Source organism: Podarcis raffonei, chromosome 13, assembly GCF_027172205.1.
Source record: "Podarcis raffonei isolate rPodRaf1 chromosome 13, rPodRaf1.pri, whole genome shotgun sequence".
Taxonomy (NCBI): domain Eukaryota; kingdom Metazoa; phylum Chordata; class Lepidosauria; order Squamata; family Lacertidae; genus Podarcis; species Podarcis raffonei.
The window spans coordinates 12,455,138-12,468,850 of record NC_070614.1 but is presented as its reverse complement, the minus strand read 5'-3'; the positions used below and the strand labels follow the sequence as shown (position 1 = coordinate 12,468,850).

General features: G+C 47.4%; 1 protein-coding gene across 1 annotated transcript in view; it reads left to right on the top strand.

The window, feature by feature from the left end:
* Window positions 1–13,713, top strand: part of MRC2 (mannose receptor C type 2) — an 86,915-nt gene that overhangs the window by 28,640 nt on the left and 44,562 nt on the right. Inside the window, exons 8-9 of the mRNA XM_053363725.1 lie at window positions 2,017–2,171; window positions 5,308–5,415. Of these exons, the coding sequence (XP_053219700.1) occupies window positions 2,017–2,171; window positions 5,308–5,415 (263 nt within the window). The remainder of the gene's footprint in view (window positions 1–2,016; window positions 2,172–5,307; window positions 5,416–13,713) is intronic.

Sequence of the window (13,713 nt, the reverse complement as noted above, 5' to 3'; positions counted from 1 at the left end):
GTGTGTGTGTGTGTGTGTGTGTGTGTGTTTGCTTGTGTGTATGTGGATTATCCCATAAAGAAGGCCGATCGCCGAAGAATTGATGCTTTTGAATTATGGTGCTGGAGGAGACTCTTGAGAGTCCCATGGACTGCAAGAAGATCAAACCTCTCCATTCTGAAGGAAATCAGCCCTGAGTGCTCACTGGAAGGACAGATCCTGAAGCTGAGGCTCCAAGACTTTGGCCACCTCATGAGAAGAGAAGACTCCCTGGAAAAGACCCTGATGTTGGGAAAGATGGAGGGCGCAAGGAGAAGGGGACGACAGAGGACGAGATGGTTGATCAGTGTTCTCGAAGCTACGAACATGAGTTTGACCAAACTGCGGGAGGCAGTGGAAGACAGGAGTGCCTGGCGTGCTCTGGTCCAGGGGGTTACGAAGAGTCGGACACGACTAAACAACAACAACATGTGGATTATCTCTGATTTAACTTTTTTTTTATGCGAGCAAAAGCTTAGTTGAATATCGAGCAGTGACTCTGCTGTAGAACCAGAGTTGCTCCTTTTATATCTGCACACACTTCCAAAATGTATCAAGCTGATTCTCTCCAGGAGAAGCTGGCTGTGCAGAATGCTGATTGGCTGGCTATTGTGACAATCACAAAGCTGCCTCCCTCCCATCTCGCCATCCAGATGTTTTGGGGACAATCTTGAAGCTATTCGCCTTGAGCACAGGGTGTTAAAAGGGGAGTCTTTTAGAAAATCTGGATTTTATATTTTTTAAAGCACTGAATAAATGTTTGATGGATAAACATGCCACGGGGTCTGGAAAAATCGTTTTGAAATGTCACAGTCTGGAAGAGCAAAATCGAGGAGAGTGAAGGTTATGGGGAGGAACTACAGCAGGGAAATGCTCCCCTACTTCTGTAGGGAACTATGTCTGCCTACAGACGTGTCCAGAGGAGGGCAACCAAAATGGTCAAAGGTCTGGAAATGATGCCTTATGAGGAATGGCTAAGGGAGCTGGGCATGTTTAGCCTGGAGAAAAGGAGGTTAAGGGGTGATATGATAGCCATGTTCAAATATATAAAAGGATGTCACATAGAAGAGGGAGAAAGGTTGTTTTCTGCTGCTCCAGAGAAGCGGACACGGAGCAATGGATCCAAACTACAAGAAAGAAGATTCCACCTAAACATTAGGAAGAACTTCCTGACAGTAAGAGCTGTTCGACAGTGGAATTTGCTGCCAAGGAGTGTGGTGGAGTCTCCTCCTTTGGAGGTCTTTAAGCAGAGGCTTGACAACCATATGTCAGGAGTGCTCTGATGGTGTTTCCTGCTTGGCAGGGGGTTGGACTCGATGGCCCTTGTGGTCTCTTCCAACTCTATGATTCTATGATTCTATGCCTCTTCCCCAATTTTCTATTCCTCAGGAGGATCAATTGTTTTGCTAAATGCTCACAAACTGGAGGGAACTGGTTGGAAAAAGCTGGTTGGGAACTGGTTGGGAGCTGCACGGCCAGGGAAAAAACAATGCTATCCAGGGTTGTAAAGACTGCAGAGAGAATAATTGGGTGCACTCTTCCCACCTTAGATCAAATCTATGCTGCTAGGTGCCATAAGAAAGTGGCAGAGATAGCACAACAGAAGGTATAGGGTTATAAAGGCCAGGACTAGCCGCCTGAGAAACAGTTTCTACGCAAATGCAATTCTGGTTCTAAACGCAGCATAAGGGGTCTCTGTAGTATAGTGCATTTTAAAATGGGTTTTTAAAGTTTTGGGGGTTTTTTGAATGTTTTATGTAGTTTTTATGTAGTTTTATGTAGTTTTTATGTAGTTTTATGTAGGTTTGTGGTAGTTTTATGTAGTTTTTATGTAGTTTTATGTAGTTTTCAATTTCATTGTTCTGCAAGGGACAATGACAATAAAGATATCGTATCGTATCGCCTGGGTGTATTGTGTGGGGCAGTCACTGGCAGATGAAGAGGATTTTTTTTTCTTCATTTAGTAGAAATCCCCCCTTTCCCTGCTTGTTTTGGCAGATGTCGAAGAGCTCTGGATTGGCCTGAACGATCTCAAGCGGCAGATGAGCTTTGAGTGGTCAGACGGCACGCCAGTGCAGTTCACATTCTGGCACCCCTTTGAGCCCAACAATTTCCGAGACAGCCTGGAGGACTGCGTGACCATCTGGGGACCGGTATGTGTAAGAGCTGGAAGTGTAGCCTTATTAGACTTTACCGATTAGTGGGCTCTACGTTGCTCCCGGATGGGAGGAAGGAAGTCAGATGACACCGAGGGTTGGTTCAGAGAAAGAGTTCTTTATTTCCTCTCTCCGGAGCAACAGAAAGGCACTTGCATGGTCAGTCCACAGCAAGTCCAAAGAAATGAGAATTTTCATGCAGTATATATATCCTCCAGGCACCCTCTCCCCCCTTCCCCAGGAATCCAGCCACGTCAGCTTGTACACGCAGGTTGACATCACAGATGTTCCTGCTCTGGTACTCTTAACCATAAAAGGGTTTTCCTTCCTGTACTCCTGACCATAAAAGGGTATTCCTGTTCCTATATCTTGGAGCAAGAGGTCACCAACTCTAAGAACACACTCTGGCGCTGTTCCCGGACTAGGTCTGTGCGTCAGAGTGTGGTCAGGATGTAAGATAAGACCCAGACGCATCATCCCTACTCCACTGGAACAGCCAAGGTCATCCATTGCCGTGACTGATAAAGGAGAGAGCTGTTTATACAGCTGTGTTCTTGTTATGCATTTGCTCAACAGCTCAAGTTAATGCATTTTAGAAATGCTCCCTTGGAGAAAGAAGAAAAGGGGGGGGTTGGGTCCCGTTTCAAACTGACTGCACAGAAACCCATTCCTTCAGAAGGATACCTATCACGAGAAGGGGACATAGCTCTGAGCATACAGGATAGAACCCTCTTCGTATCTGTCGTGCAACACTTAGGAATGCAAGCTTTCATGAATTGAAGGTTGCAATTGATTGGCGAAAATTATATTTGTAAATATGGCTCCTGGGCAAACCTGAGCTGACAGTTAGCAAAGTTGTTGGAATTCAGAGCCTTAAAGAACAGGCAGTTTTGCGGGCTGTCATTCAACTGGGTCAGCTCCCTCATCCTTTCAATAGATTGGACAGAAAAAGAAACCTAGTAATGACTCCCCTTTCCCACTTGGCCGCAAAGCAAGTGTGTAATGCAAATGGTTTTTCTTCTAACAGTAAGAGCCTGTGGACAACTTAATTGGGTAGTAGTGTCCAGGTGAAACCCCAGTCAAGTGAGAATCTTGGGCCCAGAGGCTTAATTTGGCCCCAGGCTCCTTTCTGGCCCTCAGGACTATCCTCAGGCCACCCACCCCCTTCTTCCCAGGCCACAGCCCTCAGTGGTCCTGGAATTAACTCTGAGCATGCTCTTTGCTGGAGGATAGAGAGGGATGGATGAATGTGAAGGAACTATACAGTACTGTGCAAAGGTAAAATCCACATATGTAGTGCTGCCCGCGTTCCTTTCTGGGTAACCACCTAGCCATTGCACATGGTCCAGAAGGGAATATGGCTCTCTGGTCGAATAATAATAATAATAATAAAAATAAATAATTTATTACTTACACATCTGACTGGGTTTCCCCATTTGTATCCTACAGTAATGATAAGTAAAGGTAAGGTAGGCAGGTGGTCTAAACCACTGAGCCTCTTGGGCTTGCCCATTGGAAGGTCGGTGGTTCGAATCCCTGCGACGGGGTGAGCTCCCATTGCTCTGACCCAGCTCCTGCCAACCTAGCAGTTCGAAAGCACACCAGTGCAAGTAGATACAGTGGTGCCTCGCAAGACGAAAAGAATCCGTTCCGCGAGTCTCTTCGTCTTGCGGTTTTTTCGTCTTGCGAAGCAAGCCCATTAGCGGATTAGCACTATTAGCGGTTTAGCGGGCTTAGCGGATCAGCTGATAAGCGGCTTAGCGGATCAGCTGATTAGCGGCTTAGCGGATCAGCTGATAAGCGGCTTAGCGATCAGCTGTTAAGCGGCTTAGCGGCTTAGCAGATCAGCTGTTAAGCGGCTTAGGGGCTTAGCGGATCAGCTGATAAGCGGCTTAGCAGCTTGGGAAAAAGGGGGGGAAAGGGAAAAAAACCTGCAGGAACTCGCAAGACATTTTCGTCTTGCGAAGCAAGCCCATAGGAAATTCGTTTTGCGAAGCACCTCCAAAACGGAAAGCCCTTTTGTCTAGCGGGTTTTCTGTCTTGCGAGGCATTCGTCTTGCGGGGCACCACTGTAAATAGGTACCACTGCGGCGGGAAGGTAAATGGCATTTCCGTGCACTCTGGTTTCCGTCACGGTGTCCTATTGTGCCAGAAGCGGTTTAGTCATGCTGGTCACATGACCCAGAAAGCTAGCTATGGACAAACGCTTGCTCCCTCAACCTGAAAGCGAGAGGAGCGCCGCAACCCCATAGTCGCCTTTGATGGGACTTAACCGTCCAGGGGTCCTTTACCCTTTTTTTTAAAAAAAAAACAAACAGTAATGGTAATCATGAACATATGTTTATTTTCTTCCCCCCCGCTACTGAGCTGGGAATAACTTTTTCTGCAATTTTGATTAAGTAAAACAAGGGTAGGGAATGGATCTCAGAACTGAGCAGTGGAAAGTGATGTGTAGGAGAAAATTAGATTGAAATGGAGGAGCAGGCAAGATGGAGTATCGCTGCAGAAGGGCACAGAGATAAATAGCCTGGGGTTTTTTGGTGGGGGGGTTGGGGAAATCAGAGTCTTCTAAACTATGCAGAATTCTTCCGATAAGGCAAGGCTGGGGAAGCTTTGTCCCTCCAGATGTTGTTGTATTCCAACTCCCATCAGCCCCATCCAGCGTGATCAGTGGTCAAGCATGATGGCAATTGTAGCTTAGCAGTATCCAGAAGGCCACATGTTCTCCTCCTTGCAATAAAGGACTGTATTGGTCCTGAGGCTTTTGTGTGTGTGTTTGTTTTGTAAATAGAATAAAATTTCATCAGTGCATTCTTCAATGGATTTATTTATTTCCTGTGCTCATATTAGGAGCTCTCCTTTGCTGGATCAAGGTGAGATTAGGGCAGAACAAACTGCAAGTAATTCTAGTGCTCTGAAAAGAACATATGGGTGGTGCCCCCACAGTTGCAAAATAATTTAAATAATTTGAGTCCAGCAAGATCCGAAGGGCACTAGGTTGGGAGAAAGGATGGACTGGGCATACGCCGTAGGGCGGAAGGCTTACATTTTTGGGTTACATGTTTTGAAGTTGCTGCTTACTGTGGGGAATTCTTTTCCTTGAGCTAGGATTTCTCTGCCTCTCTCTGTCCAGGAGGGGAGATGGAACGATAGCCCTTGCAACCTGACGTTGCCTTCCGTGTGCAAGAAGCGTGGCCGCGTGAGCCAGGGGAGAGAAGAGGAGGACCACGGCTGCAGAAAGGTAAAGAGAGCAATGGCGGCATTGCATGCAAAGGTGACAGGGCGGAAGGCCGCAGGAAGGGGAAAAGAGGAGGCTGGGAGTTGTGGTTCAAAGGCTGCCTCTTGGGGAACAGGCCTCTACAGGTCGACATATGAGCACTTCTGGAGAGGAGAAGGATGAGGCCCAAGGCCTGTCCTGCCCAAGGCAGGTGAGGTTTCTGACTCACGAGCGACTGATGAGGAGAAGTCTCCGTGTTTTCAAATGCTGCTTTGGAAATAATAATAATAATAATAATAACAATAATAATAATTTGTATCCCACTCTCCCCAGCCAAAGCCAGGCTCAGAGCGGCTAACATATAAATAAGACAATATGCATAATACAATATACAATATGCAAATAAAATAACATTCAACATTCATTAAAACAATATAGAATAATATTAAATATCGGCATTTCAAAATTAAACAGAAATCCACTCAACAGTTACAATAAGTAATTTCTAAACACTCATTTGGAGCAGAGCGGTGAACAAATAAGAAACCAGAAGTTCGTAAACACTTTCTAAAATAAAAGCAAGATGTGTGTCCTGTACTCTGTTTAAACTAAGCTATTGCCCTTTGAGAGAGACATTGTACCAGCTGCATGTTGTCTGTCCAGATGTGTGCTGTCCAGATAGACTTCCTTTTTCCGGTGCAGCTCTGCTGTCCAAGGAGTATCTCCTTTCCAGCTGGCCAGGGCCAGAATGTGCTCGCCTTTCTTCCTCTGCAACAACAGGGCAAGCTGGGAAGGGGGACAAGGAACGTTTCTGTATTAACTGCTTTTAGCTAAGGGAATTCTGGCATTGTCAAGGGCCCTGTGACACCAGCTGGGATGGGGCAGGAATGTTTGTCTGTGTCAGAGCAGGGTCCCAAGGTGTGAGTGGGGGGGAATGCAGCTCAAGCCGCGACTTAGTCCTGCAGTGGGTCACAGAAGGGGAGGCAGAGCTGGCAGGGCTAGTTCAGGGAGGGGGACCGGTTGCCATCCGTGTCGTGCAAACTGACACAGCTCCACACTCCGGTGTGCACACTTTTAAGCCCAGTCTTCCGGTTTGTGACGAGCGCCTTGCCATTGATGGGCTGCCCCCTGCTCCTTAAAATTAGAGGTATTTTGTTATGCCAAGCCATGTATCATGCTTCAAATCGCGCATCCTGTACCTTGAGCTGAAGAAGAATAAGAGTTTGGATATCCCGCTTTATCACTACCCTAAGGAGTCTCAAAGGGACGCAGGTGGGTTAAATCACAGAGCCTAGGACTTGCCGATCAGAAGGTCGGTGGTTCGAATCCCCACGACAGGGTGAGCTCCCATTGCTCGGTCCCTGCTCCTGCCAACCTAGCAGTTCGAAAGCACGTCAAAGTGCAAGTAGATAAATAGGTACCACTCTGGCGGGAAGGTAAACGGCATTTTGGCGCACTGCTCTGGTTTGCCAGAAGCGGCTTAGTCATGCTGACCACATGACCCGGAAGCTATACGCCGGCTCCCTTGGCCAATAAAGCGAGATGAGCGCCGCAGCCCCAGAGTCGGCCACGACTGGACCTAACGGTCAGGGGTCCCTTTACCTTTACCTTAAAGAGTCTCAAAGCGGCTCACAATCTCCTTTCCCTTCCTCCCCCACAACAAACACTCTGTGAGGTGAGTGGGGCTGAGAGACTTCAGAGAAGTGTGACTAGCCCAAGGTCACCCAGCAGCTGCTTGTGGAGGAGCGGGGAAGTGAACCCGGTTCACCTGATTACAAGTCCACTGCTCTTAACCACTACACCACGAGACCGTGTGCAGATTTTATTGATAAAGCTTTCCGATTTTCTCCGAGCTGAGAGTCCCCAAGGCTTTCGTCCGAAGGCAAGAGCCGCAAGGAGAGACATAGGAAATCTGTAAGATTCCTTAGAATACTGTTTATGAATTGAATTGATGTTTGGGTGTGGAGGAGGATGACAGAGAGGAGAAGTGGCTGAAGTTTACGAGCATTGGTCGGTTTGTTTGTATGCTTGTTTAAATGCTCCCTTTTAAGTAAACACACTGTTTAGCTCTGAGGGATGAGGGTAAAAGACTGGCTTGCTAAAAGTTGAACCCAACTTCTTATAAACATTAAATGGCAGCCTTTGCCTTTGGACAGCTGGTCCCTTGACTTCGCAGATATGGGCAGGAAGGAAAGCCGCATCATTCCTCAAAAGTTGTGGTGGGAGCTCTGAATTGCTCTCTAGGATCAGAATGCATTGGGGTTGTCTGCACCTTTGAAAACCACCATGTCACTAGTTGCAGTAGACACTGGGCTGATTTCTGGGTCTTCTAGCAGATGCCTCTAAGTTTCCCTTTAGATGTTTCCTTCGTTTTTGGCCATCTGGCTTTTGCTTGGTTCTTCTCCATTGTGTTTGCTACCTTCCCATTTAAGGAAAGTTTTGTGTGCCTTTTTAAGAGTCCGAATGGTGCCCTCCAGATGTAGTTGTGCCAGCTGGAGCTGATGGAAGTTGTAGTCCAGCAACATTGGGTGCTTTAGTTGCGATTCCTGCATTAATGTATTTTTAATCTTTGTTGGAAGCCGCCCAGAGTTGCTGGGGAGACCCAGCCAGATGGGCGGAGTACAAATAATAAATTGCTGTTATTGTTATTATTATTGTAAGTGGTTGGACTAGATGACTCCTAAGGGGTCCCTTTTAACTCTTAAGAATCTAACATCTGGAGGGCACCAGGTTGGCAAAGGCTGATAAATACCAGCCAAAGGTGGGTCTTTGAAAGGAGAGTCATCTGGACTGCTTTGAGTAGCCCAGCTGCCATGTGGGCCATGCCGGATGTGTGTGTGTGTATCTCAGTCTCAGCATTGCTTGGACTCCATGCAGAAGAAAAACCCACTTCTTGCTTCCTGGTTCGCAGTGCCTCTCTCCCCTCCTGACCCAAATCCTTCTCCCTTCTCCAAAACACTTTTTTTTCCAGCTCTCAAGCCTCGGGACGAGGACGTATTCTTGAATAATAATACTTCTTCTAAGTCACGAACATAGCTGAGTCTGTACACAAGTGCTTTTCGGCCCTTTGCCTAGATCTGCAAATCTACAGAAGCAGCAAAAAGTTGTGTGCCCACATGGGAGCCCAGAGGTGAAGCCTGCCAGCTGGCAGCCCCTGGGGGGTGAGGCAAGGATTGCTAGGGTTCTGGGTGCTGTGTTCCCATGCCCTGCAAACTTGTATACGCCTTGTGTTTTATGAATATATTTAGCCTCTTGAACCCCAAAGGAAAAGGATCTGGCTGTAGAAGAAAACATTCACCAAATACAAAGACAGAGATGCTTCGCGACTTTGTTTTTCTACCGCTCACCTAGGCCGTCTGCTGCAGCAGAATTCCCTTCTTAAGCAGTTTTATTACGAAGCGTGAAATGTTCTCCTTGACGATAAAGTTTCCTTGAAATGTGTCTGCAACCGTAGCTGTCAGTGCAACCATCTTTTCCGTTCCCCTTCATGGTTTCTGCTGCATGCTGAAGGTGTGCAGCTCTTTCCTCTGCCTTCTGACACCTTACTTTGATATAGATATAGATGTATTTAGGAGGCACCCTGTTCCTTTGATTTGCATTTGCTTCAAACCAATTTGCATGTTGCATTTTAAACCAGTTCTTCAGCTACCTGATGTGGTGGATTGGCAAGCCCTGCTCCATTGCGCCAAGGGACCACATTTGGTCCCTGAGCCATCCCACCCAACCTGGGCTGCGGTCAGCCAGCGGCTCATGGACTGGCACCCGTCCGCAGGCCAACACTTTTGAGTAGCGCTTTTTAAAATTTCTGGGACCTTGTGGTGAAGACCAGGCAAGAAACTTGAGTAAAACAAGTACTCAAGTAGGTTAACCTTATTCCCATTTTACAGATTTGGGAAAATGAGCCTGAAAGGGATTGATTCTCCTAAGGCCAGTTCAGGACCAACCAGAGATATGACAAGAGTAAAAAAAGAAAAAGCGCAAGCCACTGGATAATAATTTATTACTTCTACCCCGCCGATCTGGATGGGTTTCCCCAGCCACTCCGGGCGGCTTCCAACAAGAGATTAAAAATACATTAAAACATCAGTCATTAAAAACTTCCCTAAACAGGGCTGCCTTCAGATGTCTTCTAAATGTCAGATAGTTGTTTATCTCTTTGGCATCTGATGGGATAGCGTTCCACAGGGCAGGTGCCACTACCGAGAAGGCCCTCTGCCTGGTTCCCTGTAACCTTGCATCTCACAGTGAGGGAAGCGCCAGAAGGCCCTCAGAGTTGGACCTCAGTGTCTGGGCAGAACGATGGAGGTGGAGACGCTCCTTCAGGTATACTGGGCCGAGGTCGTTTAGGGCTTTAAAGGTCAGCACCAACCCTTTGAATTGTGCTCAGAAACGTACTGGGAACCAATGTAGATCTTTCAAGACCGGTATTTTGTGGTCTCAGCGGCCACTCCCAGTCACCAGTCTAGCTGCCGCATTCTGGATTAGTAGTAGTTTCTGGCTCACCCTCAAAGGTAGCCCCACGTAGAGTGCGTTGCAGTAGTCCAAGCGGGAGATAACTTCTGGACTTCTCTTTTCCTCGTCTCCCTTCTTTCCCTCCCCATTGTCAACATTCCAGATGTTTCCTCCAGCTGTCAGAGGCTCCCGATCTGGTTGCTGGCCCACAGAGCTCAGCAAAAGCTCCAGCACTCCCTATCTTTTGTCCTAAAGCAACCAAGATGGTGTTTTTGGCAAGAGGTGAGCCCATCTGCCGGAGCTATCTAGCGGATGCATTCCTTGCAGGCAGCATTGCGAACTTGGATGAAGGCTGGCGTCCAGCAGGTCCCTTCCTCCTCCCTCTCTCCTTCCCAGATATCCCTGTTCTTTTCCAGCATGACTTTTAAAAAACAACAACAACATGCTGACATTTCCTTGGTTCTGTGTTCTCCCAACTGGTTTCCTTCGTAACTAGGAGGACCCAGCCACCAGCTCCTAACCCCCCATTAAGTACCGTATTTTTTTGCTCTATAAGACTCACTTTTTTCCTCCTAAAAAGTACGGGGAAATGTGTGTGCGTCTTATGGAGCAAATGCAGGCTGTGCAGCTATCCCAGAAGCCAGAACAGCAAGAGGGATTGCTGCTTTCACTGCGCAGCAATCCCTCTTGTTGTTCTGGCTTCTGAGATTCAGAATATTTCTTTTCTTGTTTTCCTCCTCCAAAAACTAGGTGCGTCTTATGGTCTGGTGCGTCTTATAGAGCGAAAATACGGTAGTTTCCTTTCTAGATCTGCATCCAGTTGTTAAATATATGAGCAGCAGTTCTCCGCTAGAGTAAGATGATTTGGAAGCTATGGAATCTCTTCCTTCAAAGAGCTTCAATAAGTGATTGGAAGCTGAAGTAGAAAAGACGTTGTAAGGAGGGGAATTCTAACATTGCACGCATTTCGCCCTCCATCTTTCCTCCCTCCCTCCCTCTTGTCATTATGGGTTGAGAAATGGTCCATAAAGGTGGAGCAGAAGAGTGTGCAAGGGAGAGAATCTTTCTCTGAACAAGAAGAGGGAGATGGTTCTCATCCTTGGGGTACAGAATCAGCCCAGGCAAGCTGTTAGGATATCTGTCTTGAGATTGGGGGTAGCTGATGTTTTGCCCTCTAGATGTTGTTGGACTACAACTCCCATTATCTCCAGCCATTGGCCATGCTGGCTGGGGATGATGGGAGCTGGAGTCTCTCCTGGGGATCTCATAGCCTGTTGTTTTTCAGCTGCGGTACTCGTACCACCCGATGTGCTGTGAAGCATCGCTGGCTGAAAAATCCTTGGGGTTAGGTGATCCACGGTGTCAGGGAACTGCCGTCAGCTCAGAGGCAAGAGGTGGAAGGGCAGTTGTGTTACAGGGAGCCTCCGAAGATCTTGCGAAGCAGTTCTTCCTCTGGCGAGGAGGGAAGCCCCGCCTCCAGTGGGGAAGGGGCGCAGGGATCAGAAGATGCTAGGGAGAGCCTCAACACTGAGCCTGAGCAAAGCGGAGGGGAGGCAAGTCCCCCTTTGCGCAGTAGGTTTGCGCGCAGAGAGGGGAGGAGAAGGGTGGGGGACACACGACTGTTATGCTGGGGAAGGTATAAGGACCGCCCACTCCCAGATTCTGCTAGCGACTGAGCAGACATGGACTTGCAACGCTCTGCACTGTAAATGGTTTGTACAGATAATAAAGCCTAGAGAAGACAGGTTGGAGTCTTGCCTGTTTGCTCTCGAGCAACCACACCAGCACCTGACACACTGGGTCCCTTGTGAGTGGATAGGTCTGTGCATGGTCCAGATGTCTCCCTAGCTAAGGCGTCCTAACTGAGTTAAGTTGTGGCCAAACATATCCGACAACACAGCGATTCTTCCAAAGCAGCTCTTTATTTGTAAGCTGGAACAGAACTGAACTGAGGAGCTCAGTCAGCCTGCTTATATAGAGCTCCACTAGAATGCAACAGTAACCATTTTCTGTAACTAGCCAATCACTGAACGTCGCTTTCGATCCTTCATTTGCATACAAACTATCTACAGTATCCCCCTGCTGGCCCAGGGTGAGAACTTCAGTACATAACAGCTCTCCTGTTTCTTTCCTTCTTGCCCTGGGTCTTCTTCCTTGCTCATTTGATCCCTTCTCCTTTTAGCCCTCCTTCTCTTGTGGCCAGCTTGCCGCCTCCTTCCGAAGGCTTCTCCCACGCTGCATGTTGATAGTGGCGAGCCCTGTGGTTGCCTTCAAAAGGAGCTTTTTCGGATCTCCGAACGATTCCCCCTCCATCTGCCTGACCAATTTGAGCTGCCTATTGTGCTCCCAGCTTAGGAGAGGCTCCAACATCAACAAACCAGAGCTATGAAAGCGCTCTGCGGTGGGGTTTGAACTTCTTCCCTTTTTCCTTTTTTCTCGTGCCGAAGGAAGAGAGTTCGCTTCCCCTTCTTAGACTCTTCTGGGCATTGGTAGCTTGGGTTAGGGTGTGGGGATTTCAAGCGGCTTTGATGTGTTTTCCTTCTTCCTTTCTGAACTCTGCAACTTCTTCTCCTTGTGCTGTGACCTTGGAAACTAAGCCAGATCCAGCCTAGGTGGAGAGGGCAGACACCAATAATGGAGACCCCAGCCACCCATGACCCACAGGCCAAGTCCACAGAAATAGTCCATAGCTGTCAAGCGTCCCTTATTTGGCGGGACAGTCCCTTATCCCAGCGCCATGTCCCGCTGCTGTCCCTTATTGATGATGTCCCTTAAATAAGCTACTGAAGGTAATGCGGCCCTTTCTATGTCCAGCTGTGCTTTGTCAACAACAAATTGTTGCTGTTTTTTTGTGTTGAATATATGCTATATGGTAATTTATGGACCTAATAGGTATCTAAAGCCATTTGCACGCAACAAAATATGTATTTTATCAAAGTAATTGTTGATCCCTTATTTTGGCTGCTGATCCTTTATTTTCGAGGCTGCTGGTCCCTTATTTTCAAATCTGTAAGTTGACAGCTTTGCAAGTAGTCACTTCCTTTCTTTCCCGTAAAAAGGATGCTGCAGAAATCCAAAGGGTTGCATCCAGTGCTAATTCTGCTCCAAGCAGTCCCATTGAAGTTAATGGACATGCCTAACTTGCACCCATTAAATTCAGTGGGTCTACTTTGGGTGGGGTGGGAAGGGACTGTGAAGCCATAGGGCCCATTTCTCAGAAAGCACATCCTGCATGCCAGTCAGGGATGGGAGAGGAATTCGCTGCCTTTATTGCCCTTTTTCCACATTTGTATGTTTGTTTATAACAATATAATAATAATTTATTACTTATACCCTGCCCATTTGGCTGCGTTTCACTAGCCACTCTGGGTGGCTTTCAACCAAATATTAAAAACACAATATAGCATTAAACATTAAAAAAAACTTCCCTAAACAGGGCTGCCTTCAGATGTCTTCTAAATGTCAGATAGTTGCTTATTGCCTTGACATCTGTTGGGAGGGTGTTCCACAGGGCGGGTGCCACTATCGAGAAGGCCCTCCACCTGGTTCCCTGTAATCTCACTTCTCGCAGTGAGGGAACCGCCAGAAGGCTCTCGGAGCTGGACCTCAGTGTTTGTTTGATTGCCTTCCTTTATCAAAAGATCTCAGGGTGGTTCACAAAGATAAAACACAGGTAAATAATTAAACCAAAACAACAAAAACAATAACCCCCACCTTCCTACAGAAACATTTAAAAGGCCGTAGACTATTAATCAGCTGAAGGCCTGGTTGAAAAATATAAAGTGAAGGCACCAGGCAAACCTCCCTGGGGAAAGCATTGCACAAATGAGGAGCCACTACAGAAAAGGCCCACTCTAGTTATTTTATTTA